The sequence below is a fragment of the Dreissena polymorpha genome, chromosome 1 (genome assembly GCF_020536995.1).
Source record: "Dreissena polymorpha isolate Duluth1 chromosome 1, UMN_Dpol_1.0, whole genome shotgun sequence".
Lineage (NCBI taxonomy): Eukaryota > Metazoa > Mollusca > Bivalvia > Myida > Dreissenidae > Dreissena > Dreissena polymorpha.
Window position 1 is genome coordinate 199,466,825 of NC_068355.1, and position 20,642 is coordinate 199,487,466.

Below are 20,642 nucleotides of genomic sequence, written 5' to 3' on the forward strand. Positions count from 1 at the left end.
TGACTTTATGTATAAGACCATCTGACTGTCTTGATGTATACGACCATCTGACTGATTTAATGTATGCGGCCAACGGACTGTCCACTCTTGTAAGTATTCGTCGATAATTCTCTGTTTAAACAAAGACAAAAGTTAGCCTCACTGCTTTGTGAGTTATTAGACCACACCTAAATCCGTATTTACATAGTAAGTCCCTGACCTGTCCGAACCAGTTGTGTCGCGTGTCGCGGTCGAAGGTCGATACACGACAATTGAAGTCGACACACGACAATTAAAGTCGACATGCGAAGCGACACGCGACATTACTCGCGACTCACTATATGACAGTGGACAATCCAGTCGACAGTCAAGATTTTCTGCAATATTTTTTTTCTAAAACCCAGCGCGATATGCGACACTCAAATCTTGATTGTCGCATGTCGACTTTAAATGCCGAGTGTAATATCGTGCGTCACTTGAATGTCGTGCGTCGACCTCGAAGGTCGACACGCGACAATCAACTTGGCTCTATCTGGATTCCGTATATAACGGATTTCTACCAAGTTCGCCATAAACGTTTACATTTGAAGTTATTATTGAAGAAACAAACGCATCAAACAACTGCAAAACTACATTTGGTTCACAAATATAATTCTTCAGGTTTGATACCAGTATGTTAAGTGATTTAAGGCCCTTACCACGCAAAATGTTTGTATCAAGGTTGATATTCCCGGTATGATTAAGTGTTACACCCAGATATATAAAGTCGTTCACAATTTCTATGTTATCATTTCCAAACTTCCACATCTCATTACGTTTGGTAGCTCCTTGTTTACGGAATACAATATTTTGGGGTTTCGTATATTACAATAGTATATAAACGACCAATAGACATGTGTAGATCTTCCTGCGTTTCGCCTATTACAACTATATCGTCTGCAAACAGTAGTAGAATCAAACATTTGTCTTATTTATTTATTTCCGCATTATGCATAATTTGTCAAAACAGATCGCCTAGGAACAGAGAAAACATTAACGCCGATGGTATCTCCCCATGTCTTAGTTCGACTGCTACTAGTATATTACAATATTTCGAGTATGTATTACAATGTCTAACACAAAATTTAAGTGATTGGTACATCACGGAATACCGTTAGGGCCATCGTGATTACACATTTAAATCCAGAGGGCGAGAATGCGAGAACTCGATAGTACGATGGCGACAATGCGACAATAGGATGGCGACAATTCGATAGTGCGATGGCGGGAATGCGAGAACGCGATAGTACGATGGCGACAATGCGACAATACGATGACGACAGTGCGACAATACGATGGCGACAATTCAATAGTACGATGGCGACAATGCGGTGATATGATGGCGACAGTACGATATGACTATCATCGTAAATTTCGCACTGTCGTCATCGCATTGTCGTCATCGTACTATCGCGTTCTCGCATTCCTGCCATCGCACTTCTCGCTTTGTCGCCATCGTACTATCGCACTGTAGCCATTGTATTGTTGCACTGTCGTCTTCGTAAATTTCGCACTGTCGTCATCGCACTGTCGCATTGTCGTCATCGTACTATCGCGTTCTCGCATTTTCGCCATCGTACTAACGCATTGTCGCCATCGTATTGTCGCACTGTCGTCATCGTATTGTCGCATTGTCGCCATCGTACTATCGCGTTCTCGCATTCTCTCATGGTCACCATCGTACTATCGCACTGTCGCCATTGTATTGTCGCACTGTCGTCATCATGTTGTCGCATTGTCGCCATCGTACTATCGCGTTTTCGCATTCCCGCCATCGCACTATCGAATTGTCGCCATCCTATTGTCGCATTGTCGCCATCGTACTATCGAGTTCTCGCATTCTCGCCCTCTGGATTTTAATTTATTCAACTGACAAAATACGAACTAGCGTAGTAATCAATGGGCTGTGTCGTTTGCATTGAACATGTCCTGTACGGAAACAATTTCGTATAGATCTTGCTACCGTGCATTTAACCAAAAACCAAAACAGGGACCTATACGTTAGTATTGCTTTGTTATAGCATTTACATAAAGCAATTTGCATAAAAGGGCGATATAATGAACACACGTGCGAGTACGTACTTATCGTTTCACCAGTACTATCTCAAAAGAAGACAGTCGCCTTCCTGTCATAGTCAGCATTGACTGTAGGAAGTAACGAAGTACTACTTAGTAGAAGAAGTAATTAGGCCTAGTCTTAATTATGACTGTGTAGCCTACACTCGATTAAACCGTTGTAGACAAATCGCGTATCGGAAAGCACAATCAACCCCATTTGTTTACATTTACTTCCGGAATGTAATGGGTGTTTGGATGACAAATTTTCTTGTGACGATATTATATTCAGTTATTGCGAAATGACATAAGAAAACAACAAACCATTGCAAAAAATCATAATTATGGCCACACCAGCTGGCGCGAAGAAAAAAGCGTAAGTATTTTGTAAAAATACACGCTTGATCATATTGGTTTATTAATTTAAATACATTGTATTTATTTTAAAGGAGCCTTTTCACAGATTTTGGCATGTATTGAAGTTTGTCATTAAATGCTCTATATTGATAAATGTAAACATTGGATCTCAGGGGTTCTGAAATATGCTGTCCGAGTTGTCCGAGTCGTCAATTTACCCTTACGGGCAAGCAGTTTTTGAAAGCTGGCTTGTCCGGGGATAAGTAAAATTTCCGTGGTAAAATTTGTTTCGAGAACGAAACTTCAATATTTTTCGAAAATAAAAAAAGAAGTTTATATAAATAGCTTATGATTAATCTGCGGACTAGCACACTTTTTTTAACTGGAGGTATGTTATTTTCCGATAATAATTATTTAATGTGGTAAACCAGTCCACGAGTATATATAGCAACAGCCAATCACGCATAAGAAAACAATTTTAATCAGGGACCTATGTCCCTGTTTTAATAGAGAAACCAGCACACATGTGTATAGCAACAGCCAATCACGCATAAGAATTTTACGATAACACTTTTCGTACATTGCAAATGGCCGCATACATGTTCTAACGACCTGCATTCGATTTTTATATAATAAAACCACTTCAACGTCTAGCCATGACGCTAATCAGACCAATGATAAAATCAGTTCCGCGTCGGAAAAGAAGAGAAAAGCCAAGTACGAATATGATAAACACACAACGCCAAGCGGAAACGAGAATTTTTTGAGTCTTGGCTAATTGATTTTCCTTGGCTTGAAACGTTGCCGATGTGTGTAAATGTAAACTTCGTAAGGAGTTTCCTTTATTAGGGGATAATTATTTACTTATAATTAACGGAGATTATTTTATTTCAAGTGAATTGTGTAGTCATGTTGAGATTATTAAATATTATTTTATTTCAAGTGAATTGTGTAGTCATGTTGAGATTATTAAATATCCGAGATGGTACATGTATCATGTTAGTCGAACTTGTTTACGCTCTCAAATATTAAGCTACTTTTTATATTGGTAATATTTGGAGTTCCAAAGAATTTAGCCCACATAAAAAGTATCTCTAAATTCTTTGCGCGTCTTATAAATAAGACTAGTATCATGTGTGACTTAAACGTGATCTTATTATATGCACATCTTGCTTGTATTTTTTTATCAATTTTCTAATTAACTATGTTTATAATTTAAAATAGAAGTTAACAAAAGTGTATGCTTGTATTATTTGCTTAATTAGTAATGACCTTTTCCTTTATCTATCTTAAAAGTACGGACAAGTACTTCTTTGGTACGGACAAGTGAATTTATGGGTCCAACTTGTCCGTGGACAATTAGACTCTTAAAATATTTCAGAACCCCTGGATCTAAAAAACTTAAGTAAAAAAAAAAATTTAAGAAAGAAAAAAAAGTAAACCTAGACTGGACTCGAACCACTGACCGCTGCAGTAAAAGTCTGTCACAAAGACTACTCAGCCACCCGTGCTCATACAATTAGTGATCTATTTTATACTTTATATAAGCAATCCTCCTGGTATCACAAAATACAACGACAAAAACAGAACTCTCCAAATTATTAAATCGCTTTATAATTTTCAGGTTTTTAAAGTGTCAAAAGATGCATGATATTTCAGAGCATGGTAAATGTTCAGTATAACTGTTTCCTCATAAATATCGTAATTGCAAGGAAAATTTGGGAATTTGTAAAAAATTGTTTTTAATTTTGTCAATTTACCAAAATTTGAAAAGGCCCCTTTGACAACATCGTCACTATTTAACTTTAAGTAGCACTGGCTACTATGTTTGTAGGAGTCTGTTTGACAATATTTATCTACCTTTAAATAGACTGAATTGCCTGGCGAGCTCTGACATGGCCACCAGGCGGTGGGGCAGTTTTCCTGATGTGGCAGGGCTTTCCTTTGACATGGCCACCAGGCAGTGAGGATGTTTTCCTGATGTGGCAGGGCTTTCCTTTGACATGGCCACCAGGCGGTGAGGCAGTTTTCCTGATGTGGCAGAGCTTTCCTCTGACATGGCAACCAGGGGGTGAGGCAGTTTTCCTGACGTGGCAGGGCTTTCATCTGACATGGCCACCAGGCGGTGAGGCAGATTTCCTGACATGGCAGGGCTTTCCTCTGACATGGCCACAAGGCAGTGAGGCAGTTTTTTTATGTGAGAGGGCTTTCCTCTGACATGGCCACCAGGAGGTGGGGCAGTTTTCCTGACGTGGCAGGGCTTTCCTCTGACATGGCCACCAGGCGGTGTGACAGTTTTCCTGATGTGGCAGGGTTTTCCTCTGACATGGCCACCAGGAGGTGGGGCAGTTTTCCTGACGTGGCAGGGCTTTCCTCTGACATGGCCACCAGGCGGTGAGGCAGTTTTCCTAATGTGGCAAGGCTTTCCTCTGACATGGCCACCAGGCGGTGAGGCACTTTTCCTGATGTTGTAGGGCGCTCCTCTGATATGGCCACCAGGCGGTGAGGCAGTTTTCCTGATGTTGTAGGGCTTTCCTCTGATATGGCCACCAGGCGGTGAGGCAGTTTTCCTGATGTGGGAGGGCTTTCCTCTGACATGGCCACCAGGCGATGAGGCAGTTTTCCTGATGTGGCAGGGCTTTCCTTTGACATTGCCATCAGGCGGTGAGGCAGTTTTCCTGATGTGGCAGGGCTTTCCTCTGACATTACCACCAGGGGGTGGGGCAGTTTTCCTAATGTGGCAGGGCTTTCCTCTGACATGGCCACCAGGCGGTGAGGCACTTTTCCTGATGTTGTAGGGCTTTCCTCTGATATGGCCACCAGGCGGTGAGGCAGTTTTCCTGATGTTGTAGGGCTTTCCTCTGATATGGCCACCAGGCGGTGAGGCAGTTTTCCTGATGTGGGAGGGCTTTCCTCTGACATGGCCACCAGGCGATGAGGCAGTTTTCCTGATGTGGCAGGGCTTTCCTCTGATATGGCCACCAGGCGGTGAGGCAGTTTTCCTGATGTGGGAGGGCTTCCCTCTGACATGGCCACCAGGCGGTGAGGCAGTTTTCATGATGTGGCAGGGCTTTCCTCTATCATTACCACCAGGGGGTGGGGCAGTTTTCCTGATGTGGCAGGGCTTTCCTGACATTGCCACCAGGAGGTGGGGCAGTTTTCCTGATGTGGCAGGGCCTTCCTCTGACATGGCCACCAGGGGGTGGGGCTGTTTTCATGATGTGGCAGGGCTTTCCTCTGACATGGCCACCGAGTGGTGAGGCAGTTTTCCTGATGTGGCAGGGCTTTCCTTTGACATGGCGGCCAGGCGGTGAGGCAGTTTTCCATGATGTGTAAAAGCTTTCCTCTGACATGGCCACCAGGCAGTGGTTCTGTTTTCATGATGTGGCAGGGCTTTCCTTTGACATGGCCACCAGGAGGTGGGGCAGTTTTACTGATGTGGCAGAGCTTTCCTCTGACATGGCCACCAGGCGGTGGGGCAGTTTTCCTGATGTGGCAGAGCTTTCCTCTGACATGGCCACCAGGCGGTGGGGCAGTTTTCCTGATGTGGCAGAGCTTTCCTCTGACATAGCCACCAGGCGTTGGGGCAGTTTTCCTGATGTGGCAGGGCTTTCCTTTGACATGGCCACCAGGCAGTGGGGCAGTTTTCCTGATGTGGCAGAGCTTTCCTCTGACATGGCCATCGGGCGGTGAGGCAGTTTTCCTGATGTGGCAGGGCTTTCCTCTGACATGGCCACCAGGCGGTGGGGCAGTTTTATCTGACGTGGCAGGGCTTTCCTCTGACATGGCCACCAGGCAGTGGGGCAGTTTTCCTGATGTGGCAGAGCTTTCCTCTGACATGGCCACCAGGCGGTGAGGCTGTTTTCATGATGTGGCAGGGCTTTCCTCTTACATGGCCACCAGGCAGTGGGGCAGTTTTCCTGATGTGGCAGGGCTTTCCTCTGACATGGCCACCAGGCGGTGAGGCAGTTTTCCTGATGTGGGAGGGCTTTCCTCTGACATGGCCACCAGGCGATGAGGCAGTTTTCCTGATGTGGCAGGGCTTTCCTCTGATATGGCCACCAGGCGGTGAGGCAGTTTTCCTGATGTGGCAGAGCTTTCCTCTGACATGGCAACCAGGGGGTGAGGCAGTTTTCCTGACGTGGCAGGGCTTTCATCTGACATGGCCACCAGGCGGTGAGGCAGATTTCCTGACATGGCAGGGCTTTCCTCTGACATGGCCACAAGGCAGTGAGGCAGTTTTTTTATGTGAGAGGGCTTTCCTCTGACATGGCCACCAGGAGGTGGGGCAGTTTTCCTGACGTGGCAGGGCTTTCCTCTGACATGGCCACCAGGCGGTGTGACAGTTTTCCTGATGTGGCAGGGTTTTCCTCTGACATGGCCACCAGGAGGTGGGGCAGTTTTCCTGACGTGGCAGGGCTTTCCTCTGACATGGCCACCAGGCGGTGAGGCAGTTTTCCTAATGTGGCAAGGCTTTCCTCTGACATGGCCACCAGGCGGTGAGGCACTTTTCCTGATGTTGTAGGGCGCTCCTCTGATATGGCCACCAGGCGGTGAGGCAGTTTTCCTGATGTTGTAGGGCTTTCCTCTGATATGGCCACCAGGCGGTGAGGCAGTTTTCCTGATGTGGGAGGGCTTTCCTCTGACATGGCCACCAGGCGATGAGGCAGTTTTCCTGATGTGGCAGGGCTTTCCTTTGACATTGCCACCAGGCGGTGAGGCAGTTTTCCTGATGTGGCAGGGCTTTCCTCTGACATTACCACCAGGGGGTGGGGCAGTTTTCCTAATGTGGCAGGGCTTTCCTCTGACATGGCCACCAGGAGGTGGGGCACTTTTCCTGATGTTGTAGGGCTTTCCTCTGATATGGCCACCAGGCGGTGAGGCAGTTTTCCTGATGTTGTAGGGCTTTCCTCTGATATGGCCACCAGGCGGTGAGGCAGTTTTCCTGATGTGGGAGGGCTTTCCTCTGACATGGCCACCAGGCGATGAGGCAGTTTTCCTGATGTGGCAGGGCTTTCCTCTGATATGGCCACCAGGCGGTGAGGCAGTTTTCCTGATGTGGGAGGGCTTCCCTCTGACATGGCCACCAGGCGGTGAGGCAGTTTTCATGATGTGGCAGGGCTTTCCTCTATCATTACCACCAGGGGGTGGGGCAGTTTTCCTGATGTGGCAGGGCTTTCCTGACATTGCCACCAGGAGGTGGGGCAGTTTTCCTGATGTGGCAGGGCCTTCCTCTGACATGGCCACCAGGGGGTGGGGCTGTTTTCATGATGTGGCAGGGCTTTCCTCTGACATGGCCACCGAGTGGTGAGGCAGTTTTCCTGATGTGGCAGGGCTTTCCTTTGACATGGCGGCCAGGCGGTGAGGCAGTTTTCCATGATGTGTAAAAGCTTTCCTCTGACATGGCCACCAGGCAGTGGTTCTGTTTTCATGATGTGGCAGGGCTTTCCTTTGACATGGCCACCAGGAGGTGGGGCAGTTTTACTGATGTGGCAGAGCTTTCCTCTGACATGGCCACCAGGCGGTGGGGCAGTTTTCCTGATGTGGCAGAGCTTTCCTCTGACATGGCCACCAGGCGGTGGGGCAGTTTTCCTGATGTGGCAGAGCTTTCCTCTGACATAGCCACCAGGCGTTGGGGCAGTTTTCCTGATGTGGCAGGGCTTTCCTTTGACATGGCCACCAGGCGGTGGGGCAGTTTTCCTGATGTGGCAGAGCTTTCCTCTGACATGGCCATCGGGCGGTGAGGCAGTTTTCCTGATGTGGCAGGGCTTTCCTCTGACATGGCCACCAGGCGGTGGGGCAGTTTTATCTGACGTGGCAGGGCTTTCCTCTGACATGGCCACCAGGCAGTGGGGCAGTTTTCCTGATGTGGCAGAGCTTTCCTCTGACATGGCCACCAGGCGGTGAGGCTGTTTTCATGATGTGGCAGGGCTTTCCTCTTACATGGCCACCAGGCAGTGGGGCAGTTTTCCTGATGTGGCAGGGCTTTCCTCTGACATGGCCACCAGGCGGTGAGGCAGTTTTCCTGATGTGGGAGGGCTTTCCTCTGACATGGCCACCAGGCGATGAGGCAGTTTTCCTGATGTGGCAGGGCTTTCCTCTGATATGGCCACCAGGCGGTGAGGCAGTTTTCCTGATGTGGGAGGGCTTCCCTCTGACATGGCCACCAGGCGGTGAGGCAGTTTTCATGATGTGGCAGGGCTTTCCTCTGACATTACCACCAGGGGGTGGGGCAGTTTTCCTGATGTGGCAGGGCTTTCCTGACATTGCCACCAGGAGGTGGGGCAGTTTTCCTGATGTGGCAGGGCCTTCCTCTGACATGGCCACCAGGGGGTGGGGCTGTTTTCATGATGTGGCAGGGCTTTCCTCTGACATGGCCACCGAGTGGTGAGGCAGTTTTCCTGATGTGGCAGGGCTTTCCTTTGACATGGCGGCCAGGCGGTGAGGCAGTTTTCCATGATGTGTAAAAGCTTTCCTCTGACATGGCCACCAGGCGGTGGTTCTGTTTTCATGATGTGGCAGGGCTTTCCTTTGACATGGCCACCAGGAGGTGGGGCAGTTTTCCTGATGTGGCAGAGCTTTCCTCTTACATGGCCACCAGGCGGTGGGGCAGTTTTCCTGATGTGGCAGAGCTTTCCTCTGACATGGCCACCAGGCGGTGGGGCAGTTTTCCTGATGTGGCAGAGCTTTCCTCTGACATAGCCACCAGGCGTTGGGGCAGTTTTCCTGATGTGGCAGGGCTTTCCTTTGACATGGCCACCAGGCGGTGGGGCAGTTTTCCTGATGTGGCAGGGCTTTCCTCTGACATGGCCATCGGGCGGTGAGGCAGTTTTCCTGATGTGGCAGGGCTTTCCTCTGACATGGCCACCAGGCGGTGGGGCAGTTTTCCTGACGTGGCAGGGCTTTCCTCTGACATGGCCACCAGGCAGTGGGGCAGTTTTCCTGATGTGGCAGAGCTTTCCTCTGACATGGCCACCAGGCGGTGAGGCTTTTTTCATGATGTGGCAGGGCTTTCCTCTTACATGGCCACCAGGCGGTGGGGCAGTTTTCCTGATGTGGCAGGGCTTTCCTCTGACATGGCCACCAGGCGGTGGGGCTGTTTTCATGATGTGGCAGGGCTTTCCTTTGACTTTCATTTTGATACTTTGACTCTTGGTTTTTAATCTTCAGGGTTATTTTTTATGTATTAAAATAATATAAGACAGAAGAAAAGGAAAGACAATTATGTGACTGAAGCCACAACGTTAGGAATTACATTCACAAATAATGAAAAGGATACAGTTCTTAAAAACATAATACCTAAATTACAGAATTTTAAAAACTGCTTAAAATCATGGCATCATCATAAACTTACACTAATCGGAAAAAACACAGTATTGAAAACATTTGCACTTCCTAAATTAATATATGTATTAACAGTTCTCCCAAATCCACCAAATGATGTTATTAACGATACAAAATCAGCAATATTTAATTTCATATGGGACGGTAAGCCTGATAAAATAAAAAGAACTCAGTTAATTCAATCTGTAGAAAATGGAGGTATCCAATTAACGAACATTGACTCATTCATGAATGCAATCAAATGCAGCTGGGTTAAACGATACCTAGATAATACCAATACGAGTAAATGGAAATTATTCTATCAGAAAATCCTTAAAAAATATGGTGACTCCTTACTCTTTGAATGTAATATCAGTAATACTATCTTACATGAAATTGCAAACGAAAACATATTTCTGTCTGATGTTCTATCAGCGTGGAGTGATGTCACTCATAACCTAGAGACCCAAACCAGCAGTAAAACAATTTTATGGAACAATAAAGACATAACTTCAAACAATAAGACGTTTTTCTATAAAGACTGGTTTGAACGAAGCATTAAATATGTCGACCAATTATATGACTACAGAATTAAGGATTTCTACTCTTTTGATAATATATGCTACATATACGGAATACCTTCAAATAATTTTCTGAAGTACTACACACTAATCAAAAGCATACCCACACATATTAAATCTGAAACCAATACAAATAATACACCATGTACTCAAACAAGATTTGTAGAAAACATACTTGGAAGAAAAAACAAAACAAATAAAATATTTTACACACTACAAATTAAAAACCCTACAGAAAACTCCAAAATCCCAAAAAAATGGCAAGTCCTTTTTGGAGAAAAAGAACTTAATTGGAAACACATATTTACCATGCCATATAAAGCAACTATTGAAAGCACACTGAGAAACTTTCAATATAAATACATCCATAGAATTATAGCTACAAATAAATATCTCTTTAAATGTAAATTATCTAACTCAAATCTGTGTGACTTCTGCAGTGAAAACATTGAAACTATAGAACATCTTTTTTGGGAGTGCAAACACATCCAGCCTATTTGGAATCAATTAATATCTTTTCTTGAACAACATCAACTAAACGTTAAACTATCTTTCTTAAATGTAAGTTTCGGAATTAACTCATTGAAATCAATAGACTGTAATAATATTGTGAATTTTATGGTTATATTGATGAAATATTTTATCTTAAACATGAAGTACAAAAAACAAGTACCAAATTTTAATTGTTTTGTCCATAGTCTTAAACTAAAAATCCAGATTGAGAAAGAAATTGCCCTCAGTAATGACACATTACAAATCTTTGAACAAAAATGGAATCGGATTAAATTCTCATAATGTTTTGTCCACTTATATACATTTCACTCTAATGTTAGTTTACCTCTCTAAAATAGTTTTTTTTTTTTTTTTTTTTTTATTCTTATTTTCAATCAGACAAGATCATTGTGAATATACAACAAAACACACAAGTCCAGTATGTTTTCTTCCAACTTTATACAACTCATCATTTCCCATAACTATTCCTCTGTTGTTCTTTTCTTTTCTCTCTAAAAATTTTATATATATATATTAGCATATCTTGTATAACATGTCTGAACTATATTGCTTTGTACAATCACTATGTTGTATGATCATATACTTGTTTACATTGTATGTATGATATTGAAAAAAAAAAAAAATTATGTGACTGACACACAGAGCTGTTAGCATATTAGACAGGTTTGACTTAACTTTCTTATATAGGGTAATCCCTTCACAGCTACTCTAAGATACTAGTAAGCCCTTTATGGCTAAAGTGAATCTAGGAGTCACATGTTTGCCCAAATCTTGTGTGTGAGAATGACACCTACGTAGAGTTTGAAAATAATTCAGGTTTGTTGAAAAACATAGCTAAGGGTGGGGCAGTTTTTATTCTTTGGCTTTAGTGAAAACATGTGAATACATCCTGCTCAGAACAGTTAAGTACCAGTACCTTCAGGTCTTAGGTGAGCCACCTACAGCATTGGGACGTCTTGTTTCATTCATGCACAAGATCCGAATGTGGTGAAACTTGATATACAGTGTCCTTTTCAGATGGACCTGCACATATGTCATTTTGTTGTGCTTCTAGGATTTTCTGGAACTTATTGCTGTTTAGTTAAAATTATCAAAATTATGCCATTATATATGTGTTAGTTAGAAGATGAATGTTTAGTCAGCTTCCTTACCAAAGGGTCATGCACCTATTGACATAAATAAATTAGGTTCCAATCTTCTGATCCAGTTATTGCCTCCATGACTTGTTGCCCTGTTTACAGTAAACCGAGACATGGACAAAGCACACCATTGTTGAGCATCCATCAGCTCCACAGATAGTCTTGTTTTGGAATGCCCTGATAAATTTAACGTTTTGTTGATTCTTTTTCCCACATAATAAAATTTCTTTGACATGTGCTTTGTGTTTCAGTGATGCTAAAGTGATAATACTTGGTGATTATGCAGTAGGCAAGACTTCATTGATCAGCAGGTACATTGATGGAAGCTTCAACCCTCATGAGCCAGTGAGTAGTGAGATCATGGCCTGACAGCTGACTCATAGTGAGATCATGGCCTGACAGCTGACTCAATGAGTAGTGAGATCATGGCCTGACAGCTGACTCAGTAGTGAGATCATGGCCTGACAGCTGACTCAATGAGTAGTGAGATCATGGCCTGACAGCTGACTCAATGAGTAGTGAGATCATGGCCTGACAGCTGACTCAGTAGTGAGATCATGGCCTGACAGCTGACTCAATGAGTAGTGAGATCATGGCCTGACAGCTGACTCAACACACAAGTTGATATATGAGAATTGCTCTGAGAAAACATGGCTTTATACAGGTGCGTTAAGTGCCTTCACAGATAAGCAGTCAGCACAGGCTAATCTGGGATGACACTTTCCACGTAGAAATCAGTTGTTTAGAAAGGGCTTCCTTTATATGAAATTTACTATAAAAGCCAAAAAATTCGTCCCTGATTAGCCGGTAGGGACAGCCGGTAGGGACTGCACAGGCTTATCTGAGAATAATACACAAACCAATTAAGCCCCATTTTCCCAGAGTGTGGATCATAATTTATACGATTTAGGAAGAACAGTTCTAAGTGTTTTCTTTCATATTTTATCTTCATAAATTGTATAAATCGCTCAACTGTGAGCATTTTGTGATTTCCTTTTGTTTCTTGTGATTCATTTGTTGTGTGTACTGCATGCTAAATGTTTTCCATGTTGAAACTCTAGAGACCAAATTTACTAATCAATATCCATGAAAGTGTGTCTGAACATTTCTTCTAATGATATCATGGATGAGTTTAAAAATGGTCCGGGTCTGTTGAAAAACATGGCTGCCAGGGGGCAGGGCAATTTTTCTTGAATGGCTATAGTAATACCCTGTTAACACTCTATAAATCATATTTAAAAGTCCAATCTTTATGAAATTTGGTCACACAATTTGTTTTAATGATATCTGGTATGGGTTTTGAAAATGGTTCCGGTCAGTTTAAAAACATGGCCGTCTGGGACGGGGCATTTTTCCTTATATGGCTATAGTCAATTCTTGTTAACACTTTACTTAGTAAGAATCTTGTTTTTATGATTTCTCGGTCAAAGTCTAAAATTCTTTCTGTTTGTTGAAAAACATGGCGAGTGGGGGCGGGCAGTTTTCCTTATATGGCTATAGTGAAACTTGTTGAAGCTTTATTAGCCACATTTATGATTTATTAGCCAATCTTCATTGAGCTTTGGCAAAACGTTCGTCCCAATCAAATCTAGGCTGAGATTGAAACTGGGTCATGTGAGCTCAAAATCTAGGTCACTTGGTCAAATTAAAAAAACGTGTTATTTCTTTAGAAGTCACTTTGGTCCAATCTTCATGACTCAGCTCACACTTGCTCAGAATAGTCTAGGTTCTTTGGGTCTCGGGTGAGTGCCTTAGGGCCCGGGGTCTCAGGTGAGTGCCTCAGGGCCCGGGGTCTCAGGTGAGTGCCTTAGGGCCCGGGGTCTCAGGTGAGTGCCTTAGGGCCCGGGGTCTCAGGTGAGTGCCTTAGGGCCCGGGGTCTCAGGTGAGTGCCTTAGGGCCCGGGGTCTCAGGTGAGTGCCTTAGGGCCCGGGGTCTCAGGTGAGTGCCTTAGGGCCCGGGGTCTCAGGTGAGTGCCTTAGGGCCCGGGGTCTCAGGTGAGTGCCTTAGGGCCCATGTCCCTCTTGTTTTATTCACTGATAAAGTTCAGATAACCAAAATGCATTATATTTAGAATAAAAGCTCCATAAGTTTAGCACTAGTCATATCCAATAATTTTACTTACTTAACGCAATAAAAATTATATTGAAGCATTTAATATAATGTAAACTAGCACTAACAAGTTCCTAACTGTTGGGCAACAGTTAAGTAATATCTGCATCAACTTCACGAAAGAATTTTCTCTGTTCTCAAATAAAAATTATATGACTTTTGGCTTATAGACAATCACTGGTACCTGTATATATTTGTGAAAATTTGTTGTAAATATGCATTCGTGATTATTTTTATTTTCCTTTCTTTACAATTTCCATTTTTTCAGACGATCGGGGCTGCATTTTTCTTGAAGCAGTGGGGATCATACAATGTTGCAGTTTGGGTAATACTGATTTCCCTCATTATTATTCGGCTAGAGTAAGTAAGATAGCTGGACTGCAACAAATCTCTCTAGTGATTGCCATACTTAAACTCTTCAACATTCTGACACAGACCTGACACACATTTCATACCATTATTTGTTATACTCGTTTAAATTATTTGTTAGTCAGTTTGCCAACGACAAGCTTAGTTATATATTTCCTGAACTTGTTTAATATATAATGTTATGAAATGGCAATTGTGTGATCCTATATATATGGACTATTATGTGCTGTATATCAACCTTGTATTTATTTATTAAGAGTGAAAATACATGTGTATCAGCCTTTTATATACTTATTATAAGTTGCCTTTTAAATGTTTATTATCCTTATTTTATGTATTGTGCATACTTAATTATAATGAGGGTATATGCATGTGTATGTATATACCATGAAAATACTTACAATCAATCAACTTTGTATATACTTATAACAAGTGTGTGCACATATGTATTAACTTGTACATACCTTTTATAAGTGTATATACATGTGTCTCAATGAGGCATATACATTGTAGGTACGAGTTAACTTTATATTGAGTTATTATAAGTGTATATATATATATGTTATCAAATCTGGTATATAGGTGTGAATAAACGCTGTCAGTGCTGTATGTGAGCTGGTATGTTCAATCGCAGGATACGGCTGGGGATGAGAAGTACACCGGTCTGTCCTCTTCTTAGTCTGGTATGTTCAATTGCAGGATACGGCTGGGGATGAGAAGTACACAGGTCTGTCCTCATTCTAGTCTGGTATGTTGAATTGCAGGATACGGCTGGGGATGAGAAGTACACTGGTCTGTCCTCATTCTAGTCTGGTATGTTCAATTGCAGGATACGGCTGGGGATGAGAAGTACACCGGTCTGTCCTCATTCTAGTCTGTTATGTTCAATTGCAGGATACGGCTGGGGATGAGAAGTACACCGGTCTGTCCTCATTCTAGTCTGGTATGTTCAATTGCAGGATACGGCTGGGGATGAGAAATACACCGGTCTGTCCTCGTTCTACTGTAGGAATGCTGGAGCAGCTATCCTGGCGTTTGACCTGAACACTGCCAGCAGCTACGAGTCTCTCTGGTCAGTTCAAGCAATCAGAATACTAGAGGGTGGTCAATATATGAGACGCACTCTTGGAAAACAGAAATTAATGTATGGCCTAAAGTGTTGTCCTAGATTAGCCTTTGAAGTATGCACAGGCTTATCAGGTTAGACACTTTCGTAAATTTTGTTTGGAAGAGACTTCCTTTAAACAAAAATTATCGCAGAAGCAGAAAGTGTCATCCCTGAAGCAGAAAGTGTCATCCCTGAAGCAGAAAGTGTCATCCCTGAAGCAGAAAGTGTCATCCCTGATAAGTCTGTGGAGGCTAATCTGGAGCTACATTTCACACACATGAATTAAGACACGGTATATTAAAATATTACAAAAAAAAGGAAATTTATATATTTTTAGACCCGTTCTCACATGTTCGCTCATTTGGATGTTCATTTATAAGATTAAAGCGCACTATTATACACTCATGTACAAATCCCTATGGGGGTCTGTCTGTCCTTCCATCTGTCTGTTCATGCCAGATGCATGATATGATAATGAGAAATGTGCTTGAGCAATTTTAAAATCCTTTGTTAAATATTTCACAACTCATGCCTCTAAACCCATTTTGCCTAGCGTTTAGAAAAAAGGCCTTGGCAAACAACGCAGACCCAGAGCATTATGAAACTTTTGTTTCAATAAATTTCAGGCAAGTTTGAAAATGGCTCTGCTTTAATGAAACAAAGGATTGCCAGGGGGCGGGATATTTTATTTAATGTTCATCATGAAATTTGCTCAAAACATTTGTCCCAATGATCTTGGCAAAATTTCAAACTTTGTTTAATTGGAATTGAAAACTACGTGATAATGTGTGAGCATTCAAGAAGCTGCTTGAGAATATGTCCGTTACAATAATATCAATACCAAAGGTGATGGGATATACAATTAACGAAGTCTGTCCATCTGTCTGTCAGTCTGTCCCTCTGTCACAAAACGTTTCATGGTTGTTTTGAATTGTGTATCTTTTCATGGCTATATATCAGATATGCTACACCATTTCAATATGAAACAGCATGGGTGTATAGATATCAGTGAGAAAAATTGCAATGCATTAAACAATTACCTTACACTCTAACATTTTGTTAGGATTATACCAAATATAAAGGGATTTGCACCCATCCATTGAGAAATTCAACAAATTTGCTTGTTACAACTTGTAGTAACATATACCTTGAGCCTCATATATCCATCAGGTCTTTTGTTTTTTAAATGAACACTGCTTAATGCAGGTCGGTAAAGTGTTGTCCCAGATTAGACTCTGCACAGGCTAATCAGGGACGACACTTGCCACCTAGACTGAATTTTTGTTTAGAAAAGGCTTCCTTTAAACGAAAAATACTGTAAAGTTGGAACATGTCGTTCCATATTAGCCTGCGCGTACTGCACGGTGTGTACAGTGTGTTAGATTGAAGGTATAATGATCATGTGGTACTGCACGGTGTGTACAGTGTGTTAGATTGAAGGTATAATGATCATGTGGTACTGCACGGTGTGTACAGTGTGTTAGATTGAAGGTATAATGATCATGTGGTACTGCACGGGGTGTACAGTGTGTTAGATTGAAGGTATAATGATCATGTGGTACTGCACGGGGTGTACAGTGTGTTAGATTGAAGGTATAATGATCATGTGGTACTGCAAGGGGTGTACAGTGTGTTAGATTGAAGGTATAATGATCATGTGGTACTGCACGGGGTGTACAGTGTGTTAGATTGAAGGTATAATGATCACGTGGTACTGCACGGTGTGTACAGTGTGTTAGATTGAAGGTATAATGATCATGTGGTACTGCACGGTGTGTACAGTGTGTTAGATTGAAGGTATAATGATCATGTGGTACTGCACGGTGTGTACAGTGTGTTAGATTGAAGTTATAATGATCATGTGGTACTGCACGGTGTGTACAGTGTGTTAGATTGAAGGTATAATGATCATGTGGTACTGCACGGTGTGTACAGTGTGTTAGATTGAAGTTATAATGATCATGTGGTACTGCACAGTGTGTACAGTGTGTTAGATTGAAGGTATAATGATCATGTGGTACTGCACGGTGTGTACAGTGTGTTAGATTGAAGGTATAATGATCATGTGGTACTGCACGGTGTGTACAGTGTGTTAGATTGAAGGTATAATGATCATGTGGTACTGCACGGTGTGTACAGTGTGTTAGATTGAAGTTATAATGATCATGTGGTACTGCACGGTGGGTACAGTGTGTTAGATTGAAGGTATAATGATCATGTGTTCAATTCGCAGGGCAAGGTTCCTACCCCTGCTGGACGCTGCACACGAGGACTGTCTCAAGGTTGTCGTGGGAACCAAACGGGATATGCTCAAGGAGACTGACCGCGAAATATCTGTTGATGAAGCAATCGAGTTCTCCAAAGAAATCAACAAAAACATTGACCTTTCAAGACTTAAAGGGGACCCGTATTTTGAAACTTCTGCCAAAAGTGGATACAATGTATCGCGGGTGTTTGAATATATGTTCCAGTACTGTTTGCCGGACACTAAACTGCAGTTGCCAAGGGACACTATAGTGGTCAGCAATGCAGCGCAGCCTGTGTCCAGTCGGTGTTCATGTTGAAAGTCATAAATATTTTGCCTACTGCATTCTTGTGTTATATGAATTTGGTTGATTGGATGTTTAGTACCTTATCATTAAAACTGTGCTTGACATTACTAGTACTACTGCATGGTTCTTCAAAGGAGCTTCGTTCCTGAAAAACAGGGCTTAATACTTGTGCTTAAAATGGTAGTTCCAGATTAACCTGAGCTGTCTCCAGTCTAATCAGGGACGATACTCTCAGCTTTTATGGAATTTCTGCTTTAGGAGGTCTCTTCTAAACGAAAATTCAGTCTAGGAGTAAAGTTTCATCCGTGATAAGCCTGTGTGATGACTCTTTACACACATGCATTAAGCCCAGTTTTCCCAAAACGAGGCAAAAAATGTCATGTTCTGCTGGTTAAGGCACATAATATGTTTGTTTTCATGTAACAAGACCAACAATACGGTGGAATTTTGTTTAGTCCATGCCGGTTTCCCCTCCGTCCGTGGTTACCGGTAAGTTCTGTCAGTCTCTCTGTTGGTCCATCCAATAAATTGGATGATATTATTTGTCAATAACTACTGGAAATTCTTTGTTTAACTTAGTATTTGTATAAATTTGTATAAATGATAAAGCAATGCTTTTTTTTCCCCCAAGGTCAAAATTCAAGTAACTGTTTCTTAAATTAGGTAAAAAAAAAATCAAAGTCAAACAGCACATTTGATATGATCATAAACTTTGTTTACTCATTGGGCTTAAATCAGTTTGTCATGTTTATCCCTACCGGTCTCTCTGTTTTCCACACAAACTGAAAAATCTCCAAAAGTAAAAATGCGATTATGAAACGTGGTATAAATATAAGAGCTTATGACAGGATTATGAAGGGCTTTTAGTTTGTAAAGAGGTCCAAGGTCACTGGACTGGTACTTCTATTTATACTGAATACTGCCATAGCAAATAGCTGGATAATGACATGAGGTATGATAAAAAAAAATTGTATACACCTGAATAGCATTATGAGGTTTATGCACAACATCTTTTCAACATGTCAAACGGCTGCTGAACTTTTAAAAAAGAAAGAAATTTAATCTAAACACTGCTTTTAAAATAAATATTGCATTTGATAATGAAACAAGATAAGAATTGCATCAAAGGGCGTCGGGAATTTCAGTGTAAAAGGCACGCAATGAAGTTACATGGAACGATTTTTTTTCTACTGTAAATATTAATATATTGGCCGATTATTTCAAACAAAATAGAAAAAGATACTGGTATAACCATTATCCATGATTTTGTGTTATAACCCCCAAATAACCATTATCTATGATGTTGTGTTATAACCCCCAAATAACCATTATCTATGATTTTGTGTTGTTACCCCCAAATATTCCATAGTTCATTTTATAAACATTGGTTTCTTTTTTTTTTTACTGTCATCCGTGTGCAATTTTCATTAATGGAACAGAACTGTGTAGGTTTTAAAAAATCTGCTTCATCTCGCCAAATTCTAATTCATAGTGTCACCTAAAAAAAGTCCATACCAAAGGGTCCATTCCACCTGGATAGTAAAACGTGTCGCGCTTCGTGCTAATTAAGGAAACGGAAAAAGTGTCACAAAACGCGCATTCACAGTGTCACCTAAAAAAGTCCATACCAAAGGGTCCATACCACATGGATGGTAATACGTGTCGCGATTTGCGCTCTATATGTGGTTCTAAAAAAAACAACACCGAGGAGTGCTTGACTCTAGGGAAACAGGTTGCTGGGACACAGCTCCTCCTTGATAAGCGGCTACTTCCTTTATCACAACTCATTGTTACAATTAATAATACGTGTCGCGCTTTGGGCTCTATATGTGGTAGGGATAGTACTTAGGGCCTATGATAGATAACCATAAACAACATCAAAAATACATGCATAATAGATGTGTTTTTACATTTATTTGTTAATATTAAAACACATGTATTAAGATATTTAAGAGATGTAAGAAATTTTAATTAACGTTATCCCCGCGCGGCATCCATTAATTTTAATAAAAATGTACTGTAAAAGTTTTAATGTGTTTACGAACCCCCCCCCCCACCCTCTCACACATATATTTCATGGGCATAATAAAAACAAAAAATGGTTACAATAAAACAGTATATTTATTTAAACTAAAATGTCTACATCAAAACAAAACGTTAACATAGAACACAGATAAAATAATTTGATTCTACTGGGGCTCGAACCTTGGACCTCTCACATGTGAAGCGAGCGTGTAACCACTACACTACGGAACCCCTTGAAAAATCACCTTCTAACTAAGATATGTGGCAGGGAACGAGATTTGGACCCATCTGGTAACAAATGACTATTTTAGTTAGGCATATATTATGAAAGTGCTACATCTGACAAATCAAAATCTGAAATTTGAGCATCCAATTCCTAACAAGAGGCCCATGAGGGCCTGAATCGCTCTACTGCTATAAACACTGTGCAGGTTTGGAAATAATAAGATGGAAACTATGTACTTAAACGCGCAAACAAGCAGAATTTTCTCAA

General features: G+C 42.0%; 1 protein-coding gene across 2 annotated transcripts; it reads left to right on the forward strand.

The window, feature by feature from the left end:
- Positions 1-2,281: 2,281 nt before the first annotated feature.
- Positions 2,282-18,231, forward strand: LOC127864571 (ras-related protein Rab-20-like). Of its 2 annotated transcripts, XM_052404304.1 has the most exons (5): positions 2,282-2,449; positions 12,238-12,331; positions 14,364-14,420; positions 15,424-15,536; positions 17,806-18,231. In XM_052404304.1, the coding sequence occupies exons 1-5, from the start codon at positions 2,418-2,420 to the stop codon at positions 18,134-18,136; spliced, it is 627 nt and encodes a 208-aa protein (XP_052260264.1). In that variant the 5' UTR covers positions 2,282-2,417; the 3' UTR covers positions 18,137-18,231. The 2 variants fall into 2 exon arrangements, with proteins under 2 accessions (XP_052260264.1, XP_052260265.1); XM_052404305.1 differs by lacking the exon at positions 14,364-14,420.
- The last annotated feature ends 2,411 nt before the right edge of the window (positions 18,232-20,642 follow it).